The 21,173-nt window shown below is 33.0% G+C and overlaps 2 protein-coding genes across 2 annotated transcripts in view; both read right to left on the bottom strand.

Annotated features, from left to right (window-relative positions):
- Positions 1-21,173, bottom strand: part of LOC126881762 (integrator complex subunit 2) — a 53,765-nt gene that overhangs the window by 13,179 nt on the left and 19,413 nt on the right. Inside the window, exon 12 of the mRNA XM_050646239.1 lies at positions 13,493-13,660. Coding sequence (XP_050502196.1) covers positions 13,493-13,660 — 168 coding nt within the window. The remainder of the gene's footprint in view (positions 1-13,492; positions 13,661-21,173) is intronic.
- LOC126881761 (probable ATP-dependent RNA helicase DHX34) lies at positions 14,195-20,277 on the bottom strand. The gene is made up of 8 exons (XM_050646238.1): positions 19,353-20,277; positions 18,061-18,461; positions 17,807-18,002; positions 17,345-17,653; positions 17,012-17,285; positions 16,534-16,836; positions 15,227-15,690; positions 14,195-14,819 (listed from the first exon to the last, which is right to left on the bottom strand). The coding sequence occupies exons 1-8, from the start codon at positions 20,185-20,187 to the stop codon at positions 14,212-14,214; spliced, it is 3,390 nt and encodes a 1,129-aa protein (XP_050502195.1). The 5' UTR covers positions 20,188-20,277; the 3' UTR covers positions 14,195-14,211.

Genomic DNA, 21,173 nt, shown 5'->3' with positions numbered 1-21,173 from the left:
ATCCCAACCAATCTTTTGAGTCCATGTTCTTTGAATAAGGTGTTTAATTAGAAATGTTATTGGAGATAAAAATCCAAGAGGATCAAATATTTTTGCTAAATTGGACAAAAGATGACGTTTTGTACAAGAAGAGTCTAAAACTTGAACTTTAAGAGCAAATGTATCCGAAGAAGCGTCCCATTCCAACCCTAATACTTTAAGTGTTTTGGACGAAATACCATCATTAAATGTAAGAGGTTTTATTGCTAAATCTGATACAGCTAATCCTTTCAATAAATCGGGTACATTACTGGACCATTTTTTCAACTCAAAACCTCCTTTGGCAAGTAAGGCAATAAGTTCGTCTCTTAGTGCTAAGGCATTTTCGAAACTAGGACAGGAAGAAACGATATCATCAACGTAGGTTCCAGTTTTAAGTGCCTCGGCTGCTAGAGGAAACGAATCCCCGTCATCATTAGCCAACTGATGTAGACATCTAATAGCAAGATAAGGAGAACAAGAGAGACCATAAACAACTCTGTTGATACGAAGATCTCGAACAGGTTCAGAATTATTAGAACGCCAAAGTACTCTTTGATAATCTGTTTGAGTAGGATTAATTAAAATTTGCCTATACATTTTAGAAATATCGGCCGTAATTACATAACCATGCAATCGAAAATTAATCAAAATTGTACAGATGTCAGTCTGAAGCTTAGGACCAGTGAATAATTTGTCATTGAGTGAGGGTTGATTTGGAAGATGCCCGGAACCATTAAAAACGACCCTTAATTTACTTGTTAGACTTTCAGGTCTTAAAACACAATGATGCGATAAATAGTAAACATAAGGTGAATCGAAGTTATTCAATGGGACAGGTTCCATGTGACCGAGCTCAACAAATTCCTTCATAAAGGTGCGGTATTGGTCATAAAGTTCAGGAGATTTTTGAAGCCTTCTTTCTAATGAATAAAACCTACTAAGAGCAAGTGATCTAATATTAGGAAAGACAGGATTTTCTTCCTTAAAGGGTAGATCTACTACAAAGCGTCCTGATTGTTCACGCGTATAAGTATTCATAAACATATTTTCCACTTTAGCGTCATCAGGAGCTAAGCAAAAAACTTCAGGGACTGCTTCTAATTCCCAGAATTTCTTTATTTGCTGATCCAAAGAAACCGTATCTTCAACTTGGCAAAATAAAGACGTAAGAGTAGGTGCCTTTGAAATATTTACTTTTCCCATAAGCACATAGCCAAATATAGTATTAATTGCATCAGGTTCATCTTGATTGCCGTAAATACGTCCATCCAAAAGAATGGTAGAGAATACATCAGCTCCTAAAAGAATGTCTATGGATCCTCTACGAAAGAAGTTATCATCTGCTAACTTTAAATTAGCAATATGGGGCCAAGTATTAACTTCTAAATTACATAAAGGCTGATCCTCACATATTTTTGTCAAGACTAACGCATCGGTTGTCAAAATAGGAGAAGATTTACGTACTGGTTTAAAAGAAATGGTAACCCCACCTAAATTAGTGTTCGACTGCATAGAACCTAATCCTTGGATGTTAGCTGAAGTTTTCATGGGACGTAAACCTAAACGCCTAAGGGTCTTTTGACAGATGAAGGACGTCATGCTTCCCGAATCTAACAGACACCTAACAGGTTGGTAGTTACCGTGACAATCAAGCACCTCAATACATGCAGTGGAAAGCAAAGTACTTTTATCAGCGGAAGAAAAACACACAGAAACGGATGATCCAGTCGTTGAATTTAAAGTGGATGCCGCCGAATCTTGAACATTCTCTTCTTTCTTAGAAGAGGAGAAGCAAAGGATTGTATGATGTTTTTTATGGCACGAGTGACAAGTCCATGTAGATTTGCATAGGCTAGAACGATGTGATCCAAGACAGTTAATACACATCTTGTTCTTTTTTATTAATTGAAATCGATCTACAGGAGATTTTGCCAAAAAAACGGAGCATTTATAAATGGCATGGGTATCATTAGTTTTACAGATAGAACATTTTGGTTCAGGTTCTGTTTGAGCAAGCAATGATGTAGATTTGGAAGAATTAGGTTTTTTAGAAAAGTTAGATTTTGGTTTAGTGTGAAAATCAATATTATCTAAAGCGAGACAACTTTGATTTAAAAAATCAATCAGTTTTTTATAGCTTGGGATGGTTGAATTATTATGAAAAAGCTCAAAACGTGTTAGTGTTACTAAAGAAACAGTTAATCGTTTTAAAATCATTTGAACAAGTATAAAATCCCAATGTACTGTGGGTAGTCCTAGCTTATTTAGAGATGCCACATTTTTCGAAAATGTATCTAACAACTTGCGTAGTTCTTTTGGATCTTCTGAAGTCAGTTGTGGTGAACTTTCAAGGTTATTCCATAAATTGGCAGCGATTACCCTAACATTATTAAACCTTTCACAAAGCAGATCATAGGCAATTGGATAATTGTTTGCTGTGATGTCAATATGATCCACAGCATCGCGCGCTGCACCCTTTAAACACGATAGTAACAAATTAAATTTGTCAATTGGTTGTAAGTAAGTAAGAGTATGAACGCGAGCATCAAACTGATCTATAAAACTTCTAAATTCAGTTATTTTTCCACTGAAAGATGGCAATTCCGGTTTCGGTAAATTAAAATAATTTATAGGTAAAGGATTTTGAGACTGTGAAGTTGATGTAGTTTGCTGACTTGATGTTGAAGATTTTCTAAAGGCTTGCACGTATGTTAATTTAATTTTATAATATAATTTGTCAAAATTACTACGGCAATCATCTTCGACTTTAAATAGCGCGTCCTCATTATCTTGCTCAGAAACTAACATAATTATTTTATTATGAAGATCATAAAAATTGTCACGAATTTTTTCCAATCCTTCATACATAACTTCCAAAACCGGGTAAAAATTCTTATCGTCAGCAGCTACCTTTAAAGCAACAGCATGAATTTCAGTCATTTGTTGCACTTCAACTTGTCTTAAAGATTGATATTTTTTAATTTTATCTGCCATTTTGTAAATTTAAATGTAGAATTAATAAATTTAGAAAAATATGAAATTAGCGTTAGGAAATAAAATAGGTTCACCACACGAAAATTAATAAAATACAATCGAACTTTGTGCTAATAAAATAGAAAACTATGTCCTCTGCTATTTGAATATTTATAGACAAAAAATAATTATAAAACATAAACCCTTTAAATAAAAATTACTGTGTAAAATAAACACACAGTTTCATCTATAATAGAGTCAACCTGTATAATAATTATTATAACAAAATTTGTCTATTGGCCGACGTTGACAATTTAATAATAATTACTTTTACATTAATGTGTTCCTTTTTTACTTAAAAAACAACATTAACTGAGGTATAGGTACCACTAACGATCGGCACAAACAAAAAACCAATTTACTAATTAATACGTGATTTTAATTTTGTAAAGAATATTTTATCGCCTTATGTTAAAGAATAACAAAAAAATAAAGTCCAAGGAAATGCGGTTAAATAACCTGAATTTGATTCTGATCTCTGTAAATTAGCAAAGTATGACAATAAAATCAAACAATTCAGGTTTAAAAGAAACTTTCCCCGACTATATTACCCTCTTAGAAAAATGAAAAATGCAAGAAAAAAATATAGAAAATGGATCTATCCGGCTCGAAGGACCAATAAATCATCTTGGAGGAGATTACTAACTCAGTGAGCTTTATTAGTGGACTGTTTAGCATAGGGTGAATTTAAAATAGAATAAAAAAAAAATAACAGTAAAAAAACCAGACCTTAAAGTAAATTGTAATAAAAATATTTCCTACCTTGTCATTTCTCGTTGCACAAGCTGGAGCAGGCCTGCTATTTTTCGTACTGCTATTGCTGAGTAGTATAAAGTATAAATCACTCGCGAGGACTATATTGAGTTTCTATACACTTTTCGGAATGATTGTAAGTGACTGTTAACCAAGAGAGTTGGTTGGCGAATTGTCTTTTTAAAATGAGGCGAGTAGGCAGGTAATTACATACAAAAAACTTTAAGGTTTTTGCTTGAAAATAATGATAAAAATTAATACATACTCACTGAATTAGGTATTGGCCTACTCGTATATACGGGGTGTCCCATAATATTGAAAAGAAAATGAACTAAAATATTCTTTACAAAAACAAGAAAATTAAAAATTGTTATTCCTACTTATGTGGACGAACCAAGGTATATAGAGACTTACAACTTTTTGCATTGTATTTATAGGCTATTAATTATGTACTATAGAAAGGAACTACAACGTTAACGGGGTTTTATTATTTCATATGGTCAATGAATCTCTATATATGAAAAAACCGCGGAGTGCTACCATTTAAAGGGGTGCGTTTTTGAGAAATGGGTGAATTAGTCCCTGGGCACAGGTTACATAAGGGTGAGTTCTATGCACTTTTGGTACAAACACGTCTACATAAAAATTGTTCCTGGTTAAATTTGCTATCTAAATATAACTTTTTAAAATGAAAGATACTTTTTTTTACAAAAATATATTCAAAAGAAAAAGCACAAAGAAACCCAAAAGAAAGAAATTTTGTTTTTTGTCCCATAACTTTTGTCCACGGGGATATAGGTATAGACATTGCTTCACAGAAAAAAACTTACATATTTTCTCTTTAAAATGATGTTTGGTAGAGGTCATTAGGATTTACAGTTTTTAAAATATGATTTTTCAAAGTTCGCCGCTCACAGCAATTTTGGGCAATTTTCCTTGTTATTTCGCAAATATTGTTCTGTAACTTTTTTCTACGTAACTTTACGTATATGCAATGGTACATGTAAGAGGAATAAAAATCAATTACCTTTAAAATGGTCTACAGTATAATGTTGTACGACTTCTTTTAAAGAGGTTATCTTTTTCAAGACTTTATACTTTTAACGAGTTTTATATTTTTTACGATTATTTTTTAAATTTCCCACTATAACTTTTTTTCTATATGGTATATATTATATAATAAAAAAAAGCTTATTCTGTTTACTTTAAAATGGTGTATTATAAAAAATTCTAGGGTTTTTTTGAATAAGATATGCTTTTTCAAATTGTAATAAGTACTTGCAACGATTTTTGATTTTAGGATTATTTTTTAAATTCCTCATTATAACTTTTTTATGTGATTGTGTGTTATGATTGAATCTTATTTTTTATAGGTAATACTTTGGATCCACTTGACTCGACCGGGCAAACTCCAAAATATGGATTAATTCCAATATTTACTGTCAAAGCTCCTGCACCACAAGCTTTGCTTGAAAAAATAGCATGTAAATGTACCAAAGGATGTACAAAAAACTGCGGTTGTAGGAAGATAGGAATAAGTTGTTCAATATTCTGCAAAGGGTGCATGTGCATGGGTACTAATTGTGGGAACTCTAAGATAACTGAGGTGTCAGAGGAAGATATTGAAGCTAATGCTAACGAAGAGATGGACTTTGATTTTGAAAAATTTTTAAATGTCAACGTAATAATAATTTTAACTAAAGTGATGTTTTTTAAAACTAATGTTTATGAAATTTTTGGAAAAGAAATAATTTTAAATAATACAGGGAAGAAAATATCAAAGAATCACTCGGTTTCCATTATGTATTTAAATATATATGATAGATCATTTTAAAGAACAGAAAGTAAGCCCTCTTTGTTGCGCAATATATAGATAGTATATTCATGTACAAAAAAAAATTATAATGAGAAATTTCAAAAACAATCGTAAAAAAATGGAAAAGATAATATTTTTTTATATTAGGTATTATATAATATATAATATATTATATAATAATTTTATTTTATTTTTATATTATATTATAAAAAAATCGTTAAAAGTAATAATATAATATAAATAAAATCTTGAAAAACCATAATCTCTTTAAAAAAAGTGGTACAACGTTATAGAGTAGACCATTTTAAAGGTAATGGATTTCTATTCCTATTACGTGTACCATTGCATATACCTAAAGTTACGTAGAAAAAAGTTACAGAACAATATTTGCGAAATAACAAGGAAAATTGCCCAAAATTGCTGTGAGTGGCGAACTTTAAAAAATCATATTTCGAAAACTGTAAATCCTAATGACCTCTACGAAACATCATTTTAAAGAAAAAATATGTAAGTTTTTTTTATGTGAAGCAATGTCTATACCTATATCCCCGTGGATAAAAGTTATGGGACAAGAAACAAAATTTCTTTCTTTTGGGTTTCTTTGTGCTTTTTCTTTTGAATATATTTTTGTAAAAAAAAGTATCTTTGACTTTAAAAAGTTATATTTAGATAGGAAATTTAACGAGGAACAACTTTTATGTAGACGTATTTGTACCAAAAGTGCATAGAACTCACCCTAATGTAACCTGTGCCCAGGGACTAATTCACCCATTTCTCAAAAACGCACCCCTTTAAATGGTAGCACTCCGCGGTTTTTTCATATATAGATGTCCATTGACCATATCAAATAATAAAACCCCGTTAACGTTGTAGTTCCTTTTAGCTATCTTATTTTGAATATAATCAATAGCCTATTAGGATTAGGATGACGTCTGGAAAAAAGTCTACAATAAAAAAATAAGTGGAAATGCACTATTACATTTTAAAGTGTATAAAGCGCATCGAAAAATGCATAAACATGTTAAAATCAACATATTAAGGGCCAGATGTTCTTATTTCAGGGTATTTGGGGTCACTGAACACAAATTTGTAATCCGAATCGACCTCCGAAGCACCTGGGTGCCCAGGGTTACTGCTAAGGTACGTCATATAGAGTCTAGAGTTTCGAGGGTTTGTTTTTGGCACCTAATTGATGCAAACAGATTACTCGAGATTACTGATATGGTGGAGCAGCAATGACAGAACAATCACATATCATTTAATTTCTATCCATTAAATAGATCGGTGAAGGTCGTTATATCGGATTTTATACTTATACCAAATACTGAGAAATGCGATTCTTGATATGATTACAGGTACTCAAATACAAAAGTTACAAAAGTAATCAAAGTAACGAATACTTTAAATGATTACTTTATACAAAAGTAACGATTTGTAACGAATACTCGAAAGTAACTATAATCAACTATCACATACGTGGGCGTACAGATAACTGGGGACTAAGTAAGTAAGTAAGGTATGCTTTATTGTCAAAAAAATTTACCAATTTGTGGACAAAGCTTATACAAAATAAAAAAATACAATAAAAAACAAAAAATAATAAAAAACTACAAACAAAACAGAAACAGACACCAAGTAAATGGCGTGAGTTATACTACTTAATATAATTTTATAGTTATTAAGTACACATTAAAAAATTAAAAATTAAAAATTTTGCAAACAATATGTATACAACGTCAGAGCAAAAAGAAGGCGAACGAGGAAAAGGGAAAGGGAAAGTAAATTAAAAGTTCTATGCCGCTGCAAATATATATAAAAGTACTCGAAAGTAATAATCCTGCAAGTCAATTTGCTGAATTCAAATCGTTTATAAAAAAGTCATTCACTGTATAAAAAGCTCTCTCCAGCAAATAAGCTTTCAAGGCCTTGCGAAAAGCGGGAAATGCTGCAATAGATTTGATGTTATATGGCAGGTGATGGTACATTTTTCTCGAATTGTATAGTATAGAGCACTTAACCAGCTCAGACCGTGGGGTTGGCAGATAAAGATTATGCTCCACGTTTCTAAGGGGATAGTTGTGAGTGGGTCTCTCTGGACCTTCTGATGCATGTTTGCGGATTAAACAAACGGATTCAAAAACAAACAAAGAAGGAAGAGTTAATATTTTAAATTTTTTAAAGAATTCTTGGCAATGAACTCTGCTATTGAGTCTCAGGGAGTAACGAAGAGCTCTCTTTTGTAGTTTAAAAATACGCTCAAATTGAGTCGCACAACACGTACCCCAGAATGGAAGGGCGTACCGAAGATGAGACTCAAAAAGGGCATAATAAACGGTCCTAGATGTTGACAAATTCATTTCCGTAGCAACTGATCTTAGCGCAAAACAAGCAGAACTTAATTTTCTGTGTAAGGCATCAATGTGCAAGTTCCATTTTAGAGACTTATCCACAATAAGCCCTAAGAACTTCACCGATTCAACTACCTCTAGACTGTTGTTATTAAGTACTAAAGGTTGCATCATACTGTTGTAAGGTAGGACTTTGGTTTTAGAAACGTTAAATAACAGGAGATTCGAATCGCACCACGATTTAATAGTGACTAGGTCTGTAGCTATGGTATTGCGAAGATCCATAATATCCGTGTTACTCCAAGTAATACTAGTATCATCTGCAAAGAGACATATTTTACCTTTAATGTTCAGACTAGAGATGTCATTTATGTATATCAGAAACAATATAGGGCCTAGAACTGAACCCTGAGGAACCCCACATTCTAATGACATGCAAGAAGACGTCTTCGTGTCAACCCTTACAAACTGACTTCTTTTATTAAGATATGATTTAAGCCATTTAAGAGCCTTTCCCCTAAATCCATAGTGCTGTAATTTGTCAGTCAAGATGTTATGGTTTACACAATCGAATGCTTTAGAGAAATCACAGAAAATTGTTGCTGTAGAGTGATGGTTGTTTAGACTGGAGTAAACATGATCGAAAAGGAAGAACATAGCATCATTCGTGCATTTGTCACTCAGGAATCCAAATTGATGTGGAGTAAGCAATTTGTATTTTAACAGAAAAGATAAGATTCTTTTTTTTACCAGACTTTCAATTATCTTCGACAACGTGGGCAGGAGTGCAATAGGGCGATAATTCGAAGCAAGATCTTTATCGCCTCCTTTGTGTATAGGAATAATTATCGCTGTCTTAAGGCAGCTTGGAAAAACTTCAGTTTCGAATGACCTGTTTATTATGGTAGTAAGATGGTTTAAAGTGCAATCAGGTAGAGCAGAAAACATTTTAAGAGTGAGGCCATCAGTCCCAGATGACGATTTATTTTTAATGTCATTTATTGTAGAGCGTAGTTCACCTAATACTATGGGTGTAAAAAAGAAACTATTTACATTCCTATGAGATAGATATGAAATCGGATCCTGAGAAGGAGGTATAGTATTTGTTAAATTTTTTGCCACATTTACAAAGTAATTGTTCAGGGTCTCAGGAGAAGTCGGGATTGTGGTGGGAGACCTCAGTCTCAGTTCGCTCGAAAGCGAAGAGGAGGAAATATGGAAAAGGATAATGCTTACTAGCAAGCTTACTTCTCTCTGTCGTTGGTATTTGGATCCAAAGACATCCATAGAAAAATAAAGTTTAAAATAGATAAAACCATTATACGACCAATAGCAAACAATACGGAGCAGAATACGGCCAATACTGCGTAGAAACATAGATCATGACAGAAAAAACAATAAACCTTATTATGTAATACTTTTGAAAGAAACGCTGGACGGAAGGGCCGCCCGAGAACTTTATCGTACCGATCTATTATCGTTATCGTACTAGATACCAGCATTCTATAAAAATAACAAAGTTACTCGTTATTTTGATATTTTAGAAACACCTTGTATACTTGAAAATATTTTATGGTTCTACGCATCATTAATTCCTGCATTTGAGAAAATGTTCGGGGACACACTATAGATTATTGCATAAATCAATAGAATATTAGTCATACTTTCATTACAAATTAGTTCATTTTTCTGAGAAATTAATAGTTTACAATATTTGCATTTTACTGCATGGATTTTAATGAAATTTTGAGAGTAGCCCAAAGCCCAATCTCCTAATTCAAAGTCTATCCTATATACTATATACTATGGCGCTTTTATCATGGGGGCGGTTCCCATCACTTCTCGGGGATAGAACATTTTTATTTTCGAATTGCATGGAGAAAAGGAAGAATTTTAAGAAAATTATTTTTTCACCCGTCGAACTTTTTGAAAGAAGAAATAACACTATATTAAGAGGTATTGCAAAAGAAAAACAATGCATTTAAATTCTGGTGGATGAGGGGTTAAATGTATGTACTTCTCATTTTTCCTTAAAGTACATTAGTCATATATTTTTTTGCACCATATCTCGCTTAGTTTGAATGTAACCGACATTTAACGGTGCTCGTTTTAAAGGCCTTTTCAAACACTACAAAAGCATGAGCACTTTGAGCATGCACCAAAAAACAAACTCTTTTTACCTACCATATCTCTTTTTGTATTATAAATAGAAAATTTACGAAGGAACGAATCTCTTTGTTATTTATAATCTAAAAAAATTTTTATACAGTGTTTTTAGTTTGATGCATAGTTTTAAGGTATTCACAAAAAACCGTCCGAAAACGTATCATTTTTAAATGAAAATGGCCAATTTTCAACTACGCATAACTCAAAAAGTATTGAGTTCTCAAAAAAAAGTATAGATCAGTTTTTGCTTAAAAATAGGTTCTCTAGCCACTTCCATGCTTATTTTGACCAACAAATTTTCCACCCCCTTGAAGGGGTGGGAATTGTCCCAAGATAAAAGCGCCATAGTATATAGGGTAGATTCTGTTTCTTGAGCTATTCCCTACTTACTGTGAAAATATCAAGTACATCGATGTAATAGGATGGAAATCGGAGCCAAATACCCTCATTGACTGCCCTATAATAATGCTCTGCTATGATCGCATGAGAGGGGACACACACAAGATTCTAGCAAAATTTCTATTTTCTGTAACTTTTCGAGTTTTTCAGTTACAGCAACGAGTTTTATGTCATTGGAAAGGTAATTTTACATTCTTTCAAAATATATAAAAATATACAGGGCGTATCTAAAAAATTAAGATTTTTTTTCATTTCCGGTTCAACCGGAAGCCATATTGTGGGTAAAATTTATTGTGCTAATAGATAATAAAGTACTATATACGTCTGCCAAATTTCAAATTTTAGTTTCTATTACAGAGGAAGTTACGGGCACTCGAATATTTTTTTATAAAAAATTCATAACTCCCCTCCTGTGAGGAGTTAAGAAATCTGACTAATGTTATTCAATTTACCGATAGGATATCAAAAATATATCAAAAAATAAACAAATTCCTTGGAGCCATTTTTGAGAAAATCTTGTTGAAAGTTATGTCAAATTTTGACCCCGTAAATATAGGCAACCCATAACTTTTTCTGAAAAACGATAATATTCTTGTTATAGCCCCATCTTTAGGCTATATAAACGTTTTTTCAAATTAAATTTATCTTAAACAAGTTTTTAGATTGGTAGGGAAATGTATCGGGTGGGCGGTCGGCCATGCTGGCCGCCATTTTGGATTTGAAAATGTCAAATTCCGTATTTCTATTTACCTATCGATCAGCTAACTTTAAGTTAAATTTCATTCGTTTCGATCAAAATTTGCAAAAATGGGCCCCAAATAACCCCCTATTTCGGCCTCCCTTTGAGAGGTTTTTTTCAAAAGCTTAGTTTCTTGACAAAATTCTCTTAAACTTACTCATACCGAATTTGATCGAAATCAGTCCAGTAGTTTTTGCTGGGCGTACATACGTACGTACGTACTGTTATGATCTGCTTCTTATTGATTTTATATTAATTATTATTTATATAATTAATTATTTAATTGTCGCAAATCATACATAAAAATTGACTAAAAAAATCTCAGCGTGCCTTTTTTTATACTATAAAAAAAATCTAAATTATCTCACGTTATACTTATCTTCTCTCGTGGGTTCAGTATCTCTTAGTTGATCCTAATCGGGATAAAATAGGGAAAAGAAATAAAGCAAAATATTAAAATAAAAATACAGAATTGTCTTTTATTTATCAAAATCAATACTCTGAAATCTATCGAATCTGAAAACCTGTGGACACAGATGTCCGAATGAAATTTTTACCACTTAAATTTATTATAGTTAAAAAAAAAACAATTTATCGGTTTGTTCCCGATGACTTTGGTAAAACAAACTAAACAAAAACAAATTTATGTATTCGCAAGATTACCTATATTTACTATTTATATTTCGAAATATTGGAATTTTAATTCATATGCCTTTTACTCAAAAATTTAGTTTCCGAACATAAAAATCTCTTTCACATAAATTGACTGACCTTTTGCTTCACTCACTCTGATGTCTTCTCGTGACCCAAAACAGCTCTCCCTCGTTGACTATGTTAAAGGCTACTCATCAAAGCATCTCTCCGTTGTCCAGCTTCAAAACTATCAGCATACCAGCACCAATTCTCCAACAAGCCGGGTCTCTTTTGACACGTACTCGATTCAAACAAAACTCCCAAAAATTCTCTGCTCTTCTTCTCACAATAATACAGAATCAAAGAGGTATTTCGTCTCAATTTGATCTGTCTCTCGTTCCACTTTTCAACACTATTTTCCACTATCAAACAGCCACTGGTATCTGGTAACTATATATCCATTAACAACGTCGAACCGCTCCTTAGCGATGCCAAAAACATAATAATTTCTTTTTCAAACTCTCTCAATCATTCTCTCTACTTTTCCCCTTCCACATTTCCAAACATCAGAAACCTCGACTTTTCCATTCGACAAACATAACAGTCATTTTCAAAATTATTCCGACAATCCTAATTACTTTCGGAGAAACTCTACAACATATACTCATGTTGACACAAAGATATTAAATTTCCAACTTTCTTTTAATTGTCCATTTCTAGAAATTGATAATTACCTATACCCTAAACAATCTTTTTCCATTTTAAATCTAAATACATCGTTATTTTCACTTTAATTATTCACAAAAGTCTTTAATGGTTCATCGGAAAGCTCATTAAAAGAGAAATCTACTTACAACCAAACTAAATTCTAATAAATTTTAAAACAGCTCAATATACAGGGTGTATCAAATTTATGTGCCCGCGTTATTTAAAAAAAAAATTAATTTAATTTTTATTTTGCTTTTGATTGATAAAATGCAAACACAATAGTACATACGTACATACATACGTACGTACATACTTCCGACATGTTTTTTATTTGCTTTTTAGACTCAGGGGGACTCAAAACGTCGAAAAAAAAGTGAAATCTGAAAATTTTTTTTTGCACGATTCTATAACTTTATCTATTATACTCATACTACGTATGTAGTACGATAAAGTAAAAAAATAAGAAGGATATTGGTACCCATCTGCGACAATAGTATGTGAAGAATGAGGTTCAACCACGAGTTATATCAACATTAAGAAGCAAATTATGCAAAAATACAGAGATAGTGCTGAGCAGGTCACCTTATAAGAGTGAATAATGACAGGACACATAGTAAAACGCTTAGTGAACTATTGTGGGACGTCAGCCAGTAGGAAGAGCAAGGAAGAGGTCGATAGACGAAGTGGGAACAGATGCTAAAGAATATTGAGGGTTGATAACTGGAGAGCAGCCAGGGACAGAGATACTTTGAGGCGAATGCTGAGGGAGATCAGCGCCCGATTTGCGCTGTAGCACCATATGAAAGAGAGAGAATACAATATCCAAAACTTCATGTATCTTACTTTACGGACCTAATAGTCGACACAAAGACTTACCTGGAAGTGGACTAGTTTGCAGAGCGTCGTATCGGCAATGAAGGCTTGATGCAGATAACTAGAGACCAAAGAACGAACTTCCTGCAAAGCCCATTCTCTGCCCGGTACAGTTTTATCACTTTCCGTTTCTGAACAGGTTTCGATCAACATCTGAATGGCAGCAGATTCCTGAAACACCCACACGAAAACTAAGCATTAGATGCAACTTTTTAATGGACTAAAAAAAGTATTCAGCATCTACCTCACATGCTTTATATTATTTTATTGTAGATATTGGAACACTTGCAGGAGTATATGTTAAAAATTTCACTTTTATACCGTTCTAGAGGTCAAAATACAGTAAAAAGTTATAAAAAACTAAAACAATATTAACTTACGAGCTTTTCATCAAATAATAGGTTACACTTTATTTACAAGATTTTTAGCTTTAAAATATCGAGATGCGTTATTAAACAAATCTTTCCTATAACCGTACAATTGTAAGCTCTTGAATTTGGCTTAGCACGGACGAATTCACTACAAGAATGTTTTGTATACTTTATGTAGATATTGCAGGACTGGAAAAACTAATTGAATAAATCACTTATATCCGGCTCGAAGGACCTAAATACAGTAAAAAGTATATAAAGTATTAACTGATGGGCGTTTCGTCATCATAACTAAAAAAACAACTCAAAATATGTCGTTAAATAATAACACAGGTCAAAAATAAATAAACTTTATTTACAGGACTTTTTATGCTTTAAGATATCGACAGGAGTCAGCATCAGATCTTTCCCACAAACTGTACAATGGTAAGATCTGGAATTTGGCTTAACAACGCTGACTTCTTCATTAATACTGTCGTTAACCGGTGCCTTACGTTTATCTTTACAAAATTCTTCGTGTCGAATGTTGCTAAATAGAGTAGAACCCAATCTGGAAGATTGACAGTGTTTACAAATAAAAGGAGTATTGCAAATTTCTTGTTCTAGTTCGTAGGACCATTGTTCTTGCAGAAGACACGCATACACGACATTTTCCGTAATATTTACTCCACCGTATTGGTAATTCTTCGTGATGGGGTAGTCTTCAACAAAAGGATTTTTATCTACTTTTTCAGTTTCAAATAGCTCGCAGTCGTGGTTGTATATCTCTTTGAGATCTGCTGGTAGAAGTCTCTTGATGTTGTAGCTCACTTCTGTGGTCATATAATTTACTAAATTTTCGGTTAAATGGAATAAATATTTTTGGTCAACTTTTTCGCTTGCAGGGTTTTTCAACTTTGTTTCTAGTTTGATTTTCCATATTTTCCTTAACTCTATAGCCTTCATTAATAATGCTTTGCCTAAAAGTAAAAAAGATTGCTGCATTAATACTAAAAACAAATAAAATACTTTTTATTTTGACGTAAATCTGTGAAAGGCCAACCGGTAAGATAGGCAAAATGTCCCCACTCCCAGAATTCAACTTTTTTCATGTTTTTATGTTCTATGTAATTAAAAAAATAAGAGCGCGATTTTAGCCTGACACCTCTCCCCAAAAACGACATTTTTTCGATGGATTGCACTACATTTAAAAATTTCAAAAAATTTACACACCTAGTTGAGACTTTTACAAAACTTTGTTTTGAAAACATGCTAAAATTGCACTCAGTTTATCACATAGAGCGTAAAAAAGATTAAAAAAATGAATTCTGGGAGTGAGGGCCTTTTGCCTACCTTAATTGTAGATACCCTTTAAAATAGACCTCACCTTGTCCAAAATAAGGTACGTCAAAGAGCAAAAAATCGTCCACTACGAACTTGGTGAACGTAGCATTTGTAGATACAGTTTTCCCCAAAAGTAGCAACGTCTGTAAAGCCGGCATTCTCATAGTATTCACCAAATACACTTTTTTCGTCTCCAGTATCGTCTGATACACTAACACTTGGTGCTTCCTGCTGATAGGTCTTTTACTGAAGTACCCAGTTGGAGGTACTTCTATGTCGTCGTTGTGCAATTCCAAAACTTCTGTATTCGAGGCGAAATAGCCATCAGGACGAAGAAAAACATAATTGTTGTGTTTGGTGTGATACAGCCGCTCTGAAACTGTTTTGGAGGAGTTGAACTCATCTTCCACTGCTATCTGTGGATAAAGACCGCTTGTTAGGATTAGTTTCAGCATCATAAGGTCTTTGTGGCTGTCAGCAGATGCTTCGTTTAACAGTTGTTGAAGCCTGAAAGTCAAAACATTCAAGAATTATTCACATCTTTATTAGAAACGCCATTGTGACAAAGTATGGGCCTACAAGTAAAAAAAATTTGACGTCTACGACCAAAAGAATCTAAAAATCTACAACATAAAAAAGTGTTTGAAGCCAAAACTTACAAAATCTCAACGATTGAAATGAACAACGTAAAAAAATTACAAAGCTTAAAGAGAACAACATAAAAAGCAAAGTCTGCAATCTACCGAACAGAAAGTCTACAAAAGGCAAGATCCGAAATTTGAAACTTCTGAGGAGAAAACCCGTGAAGTCTACAGTCAAACGAAGGAAAACGCTGATATTTATAACTTACAAAAGACAAATGATGAAGTCCAGAACTTACAAAAAACCAATTTTAAAGTCCAGAACCTACAAAAGACCAATTTTAAGTCTACAAAACAGCAAAAGACGAATTCTGTAGTCTGCAACCCTCGGAAAACAATATCTGAAATCGTTAATGGACATATTAAACAAATTCTGGACTACACAACTTACAAGATACGAATTTTGACGTCCAGAACCTAGACAAGACCGATTTTAAAGTCTACAAACTACAAAAGACAAGTTTACAGTCTACAATCCATAGAAAACAATGCCTGAAATCGATAATGAACAAAGTAGACAAACTTTAAGCTTTACAATTTACAAAAGAAGAAATACTAAAGTCTATAGCCTACAGTAGATAATTTACTTACAAACTCTTATACTCTTACGTCTAAAACATACAATAAAAAACAAACTCTGAAAAAGGCTATAATTCTACGAAGATCTACATTTTTCGTTTGTCAGTTATCAATTGAATCAAAGACTTACCTTTTAAAGTCATGCGATATCCTAAACTCCACATCTCTGATATCCACTTTTCCACTATCTTCACCAGCTTCTCCGGAATTATACATTTCGTATTTCAGTTGTTTTCTACTCTTAGATCTTTCTTCGTTTTTCAACTTATATCTCATAGATTTCAGTTGTTTCAGTTCACCCAGCCTGATAGACCGTTCTCCACTACTTAGATTCGTTTCGGTTATCTTCGGTAAGAAGTCAGCTTCTTGCAAAATCTCTCTGAATTGTTCGATCAGTTTTGTTACTTCATAGAAACGTTGCTCCTCGATACATCTACAAATAAATTCACTTTTTTTTAAAATAACATCACTGGAAGTATAAGAGTGATGATTGAAGCTAATGAGAGAGTATGCGAGACAAATCTAGAACATCTGCGAGAAGAATAAACTAATTAAATCAAAAGAAAGTCAGTACAATCACAAAGTGAGGCAAAATCATATATACATACCTTTTTCTTGCCCAGACCTTCGAACTATACCCTCCCTCCCTCCTTGAATGTCCTTTAGCTGGAGTTGAGGACTGCTTTACAGTTAACCATTCTTTGTAGAAATTAAGTAAAATTATGGGATCTCCGTGATCTGATTCTATAGGTTTTCTAAGGTCTCGGGCCTCTAAATCCCTCTGAGCCTTCTGCGTTAAGGGACTCTGAACGCTCAGAAGAGACGCTAACGCTAGCACGGAGTTAACATTGCCAAATACGGTCGACATAATCAACATCTTACCTAAAAATAAAAGCATAATCAACTTCACAAATATTTAATTATATTTTTAACACCCTTACCTATTTTTAAATCGACGGGCAATTGACTTAAGGAGTCTCCCAATTGCGTCAAAGCTAAAAATTCCTTATCCAACTCTAATGCTCCAATAAACTTAAGTTTTTCCATGCTTTCCTCTAGTTTTTCCCCCGACGGTTTTTCTATGAATGGGAAATTTGCTATGTCGTTAAGACCTAACGAAATCATGTGCAGCAATAAAGAGTCTAACGGTACTTGGTGAATCTCTGCAGGAGTGAAAGCTTCGAAGCTTTTGAGATCTTCTTCAGAGTACAGTCGAAAGCATATGCCCGGGCCTGTACGGCCAGCTCTACCTTAAAAATATGCAGTTAAGACTTAGTCATTTTTTATATTAAGAGGTGCCTTTGTGCCTTTACATGAAACAGAATGTAGAACGGATTAATTTTGGAAAATCAGAAATTTAAATCAAAGAAGGTATATTTAACACCTAATATAATATTTCTTACCTGATCTTTGTTTAGCACTATCTTGGGATATACTACATTCACTTAATTTGTTTACCCCAATCTGCGTATTGTAGTTCATTCTATTCACCTTGCCTGAATCAACAACAAATCGTATTCCATCAATTGTGACTGATGTTTCGGCTATATTTGTTGAAATAATACATTTCCTAACACCCTCAGGAGGATAGTCGAATACCTAAAATCAATCCTAGTGTGTATTCCTTTCTAATAAATTATTTTTAACATTTACATACTTTATCCTGTTCTTCCAGAGACAATGAACTATGTAATGGCAAGACGATCCAGTTCTTCTTACTCTCACTGTAGTCAGTAACAGCATCAGCTAAAGTTGAGATCTCTGAAAATCCATTTAGAAAAACCAACATATCGCCCTTTTGATTTTGAGTGTATTTTTCATCTATCAACTGCAAAATTTGCAAATATGGCGTACAGTCTAATTTCTCTCTCTTTCTTTCATATGGATCTTTTACTATAGGTCTATACTGAATATCTATTGGGTATAGTCTTCCTGGTACTTGTATTATTTGTATATTTTCTTCAGAGAAGTAATTTGAAAATAATTGTATGTTTATTGTTGCTGACATTAGAATTAACTTGAAGTTGTCTCTTTGATGTAGAAGACATTTCATTATGCCTGAAAACATTTGTCTGCATATTAGATAAAATATATGGATGTACAGTATAATACATATCACACAGGCATGAAACAGCTAGAAACAAAAGTGGAAGATCAAATGAATAGTGCAACCAGAGCTGCAAGTGGCCTGAATGAAATAATATGGAAAATATCAGGAAAAAAAATGAGCAGTATGGCTCAATAAACTATAATTCTCTCTCTAATGAGCAGTAGAATTTACAAAACACTCATCAGACCAATAACAACATACACAGCAGAAACACAACCTGATATACAGAACAAAAAGAATGTTAGAAACAACAGAGATAAATAGAGCAGTAAAGACAGCAAGAAACGATTTCCATTAGGAAGACAATCAGTGGAAAGACCACGAAAACGCTGGAACAACAACTTACTGGAGGCAAATTGAAAATCAGACAGTAGTCATGTCTAAACAAAAAGAGAAAGGAGAAATGACATGGGCATCTTTTTAAGCAAATTTTTGATCCACTCAACAAACTGAACAAGAAATCTTACAGAAATCAATTTTGGATGAAGAATTTAATAATCAACACAATCAAATGCTTTACTGAAATCAGTAATATGTAACGTTTTCTATTTTTGACCCTCGATTTGTTTCATAAGGTCGGTCTGATAGCAAACTAAATTAGTAGCCGTAGATTTTTTTGCATAAAAAACGATACCAAGACTCTGAGATAAGCCCAACCAAGCATAACCAAGCTGCACAACCAAAACAGCTGTTTAGCTATCAAACTATCAAGCAATTTTGGTATTGAAGACTAAATATAATGAAAAAATGTCAAAAATCCCGATTTGTTTAGTGTTGTTAAATACTGCACGAAAAATATTGAATTTTATGGTAAAATAAATAAATATTCTTATACATACCTATTAAAAAGTCCCCATGTAAATTTCTTTCATGCACTTCATCCAAAATTATAACATCATACGATTCCAAGGTTTCCTTTTCTGACGCTTGCCTTAAAAGAAGCCCTTCCGTCATAAAAATAACTTTAGTATCAGCCCTCTTTGTCTTCTCAAACCTGATCTGGTACCCTATGGTATTTTTGTAGTCACTTAACGTTTCATAAGATACTCTCTTTGCTAAACTAACACAAGCAATTCGTCTAGGTTGAGTACACACAATTTTATTGTATCCCGCTTCTAACACATATTGTGGTACTTGCGTTGACTTGCCACAGCCTGTATCACCTGCTATTAGGAGTATTCTAGACGCTTTCAGCTTTTCGATTATTTCAGTTTTGTGTTGCGCAATCGGTAAATCGTTTTGGAAAAGTTTTAGCTTTCTCAACTTGGAAAAACTCATTTTTTGTTGAAAATCCTGGTAAACTTTTATAACGAGCAAAAAATCATTGAACTCATCCATCGATATTTCTACCCTTCTACCATTTTTGTCTAGTACAGGCAATTTTTCGTACAAAAGAGGAATTTCTTTCATGAATTCGATATTGAGTAGTTTCGTTTTATCTGCGTCAGATTTTTGTATTGTTTGTAAGGATTTGTATTTTTCATAAAACTTCCAAAAGTCGTTTGTATTGCCTAAGTTAGCTTGCTCTTCTAGGAACCTTACAAGTTCTCTTTTGTAGTCCAAAACAGTCTTTTTAAGTCGGGGTTGTTTTGCTGCAGGTGAAGATGATCTAGATCTTGATTTTCTTCGTTTGTGTTTATATCGTTCGTGTTTTCTTCCATCCCTATAATCCATTTTGTTTTCACTTTCACTATTTTTCACGAAAAATCAGATAATTTCAATGTTTATTTACAATGACATTTGCAATTTCTAGGTTATATTAAATTCTTACTGTCACTGTCAATGTCAGAAAATGAAAGGTCAAAAGTTAGGCAGGGCGGTATTGAAAATTTTTTGTAAGAGGAAATAAATAAATTTTAAAGGATATAAAGTATAAATTCAGGAGCTTGGAGGAGTAAGGGCGAACTGCAAAAACGATGTTTCGGGAAAACTGAGTTAAAGTTTACAAACACGTTAGAATAGTAAGGGCGAACCAGTGATGCTACTAGATTATGCGGTTTATCGTCGCATTTCTACTAAAGCGTGCGCTCTACCGAGGGATACGGTGTACAATGCGTATTATTACAATGGCGACAAAAAATCTTTACAAGTGAATAAAACGTGTAAATCTTAGAAATTATTATTTTAATTTTATGGCTCGTTCCCAACTAAAATAGTAAATTGATATAATAAAGTATTAACTTGTAAAATTACTATAATAATCCTTCTTATTTATGCCTTATATTCCCTTTGTTAAGATGGTTTTTGTGGGTGTCACGTTCTATCAGTACATGAGCTCATCACTACAATCTTTTCTCAGAAACGTTAAACAGAATAATAAAAGGCGCCTTTGTAAGCGGAAAGTTTATCGTCAAGTACTAATAAAAATTACAATATACAATAAACTTTATGCAAATTTAATTTCTCTACTATTATGCAAATTACACCCTAATCTTTTCCTAGGGTATGGAAATCCTTCAGGTAGATATTAAAAACTTAAGAGGATTTTGCAAGATTTTTATGAAATAAAAAAAGAGGTTTAATACTTTTTATTCTATAAAAATAAACATCTCTAGTGTTTTCAATAAAATTCACAAATAAAGCTTCAATTGAATTCAATTTGATTTTCATTGTCTACGGTTGCTTCGTTTTATGTATCTCACTGTATCTCACTATCACCA

This window comes from Diabrotica virgifera, chromosome 3, assembly GCF_917563875.1.
Source record: "Diabrotica virgifera virgifera chromosome 3, PGI_DIABVI_V3a".
Lineage (NCBI taxonomy): Eukaryota > Metazoa > Arthropoda > Insecta > Coleoptera > Chrysomelidae > Diabrotica > Diabrotica virgifera.
This window is presented reverse-complemented; position numbering and strand designations above follow the sequence as displayed.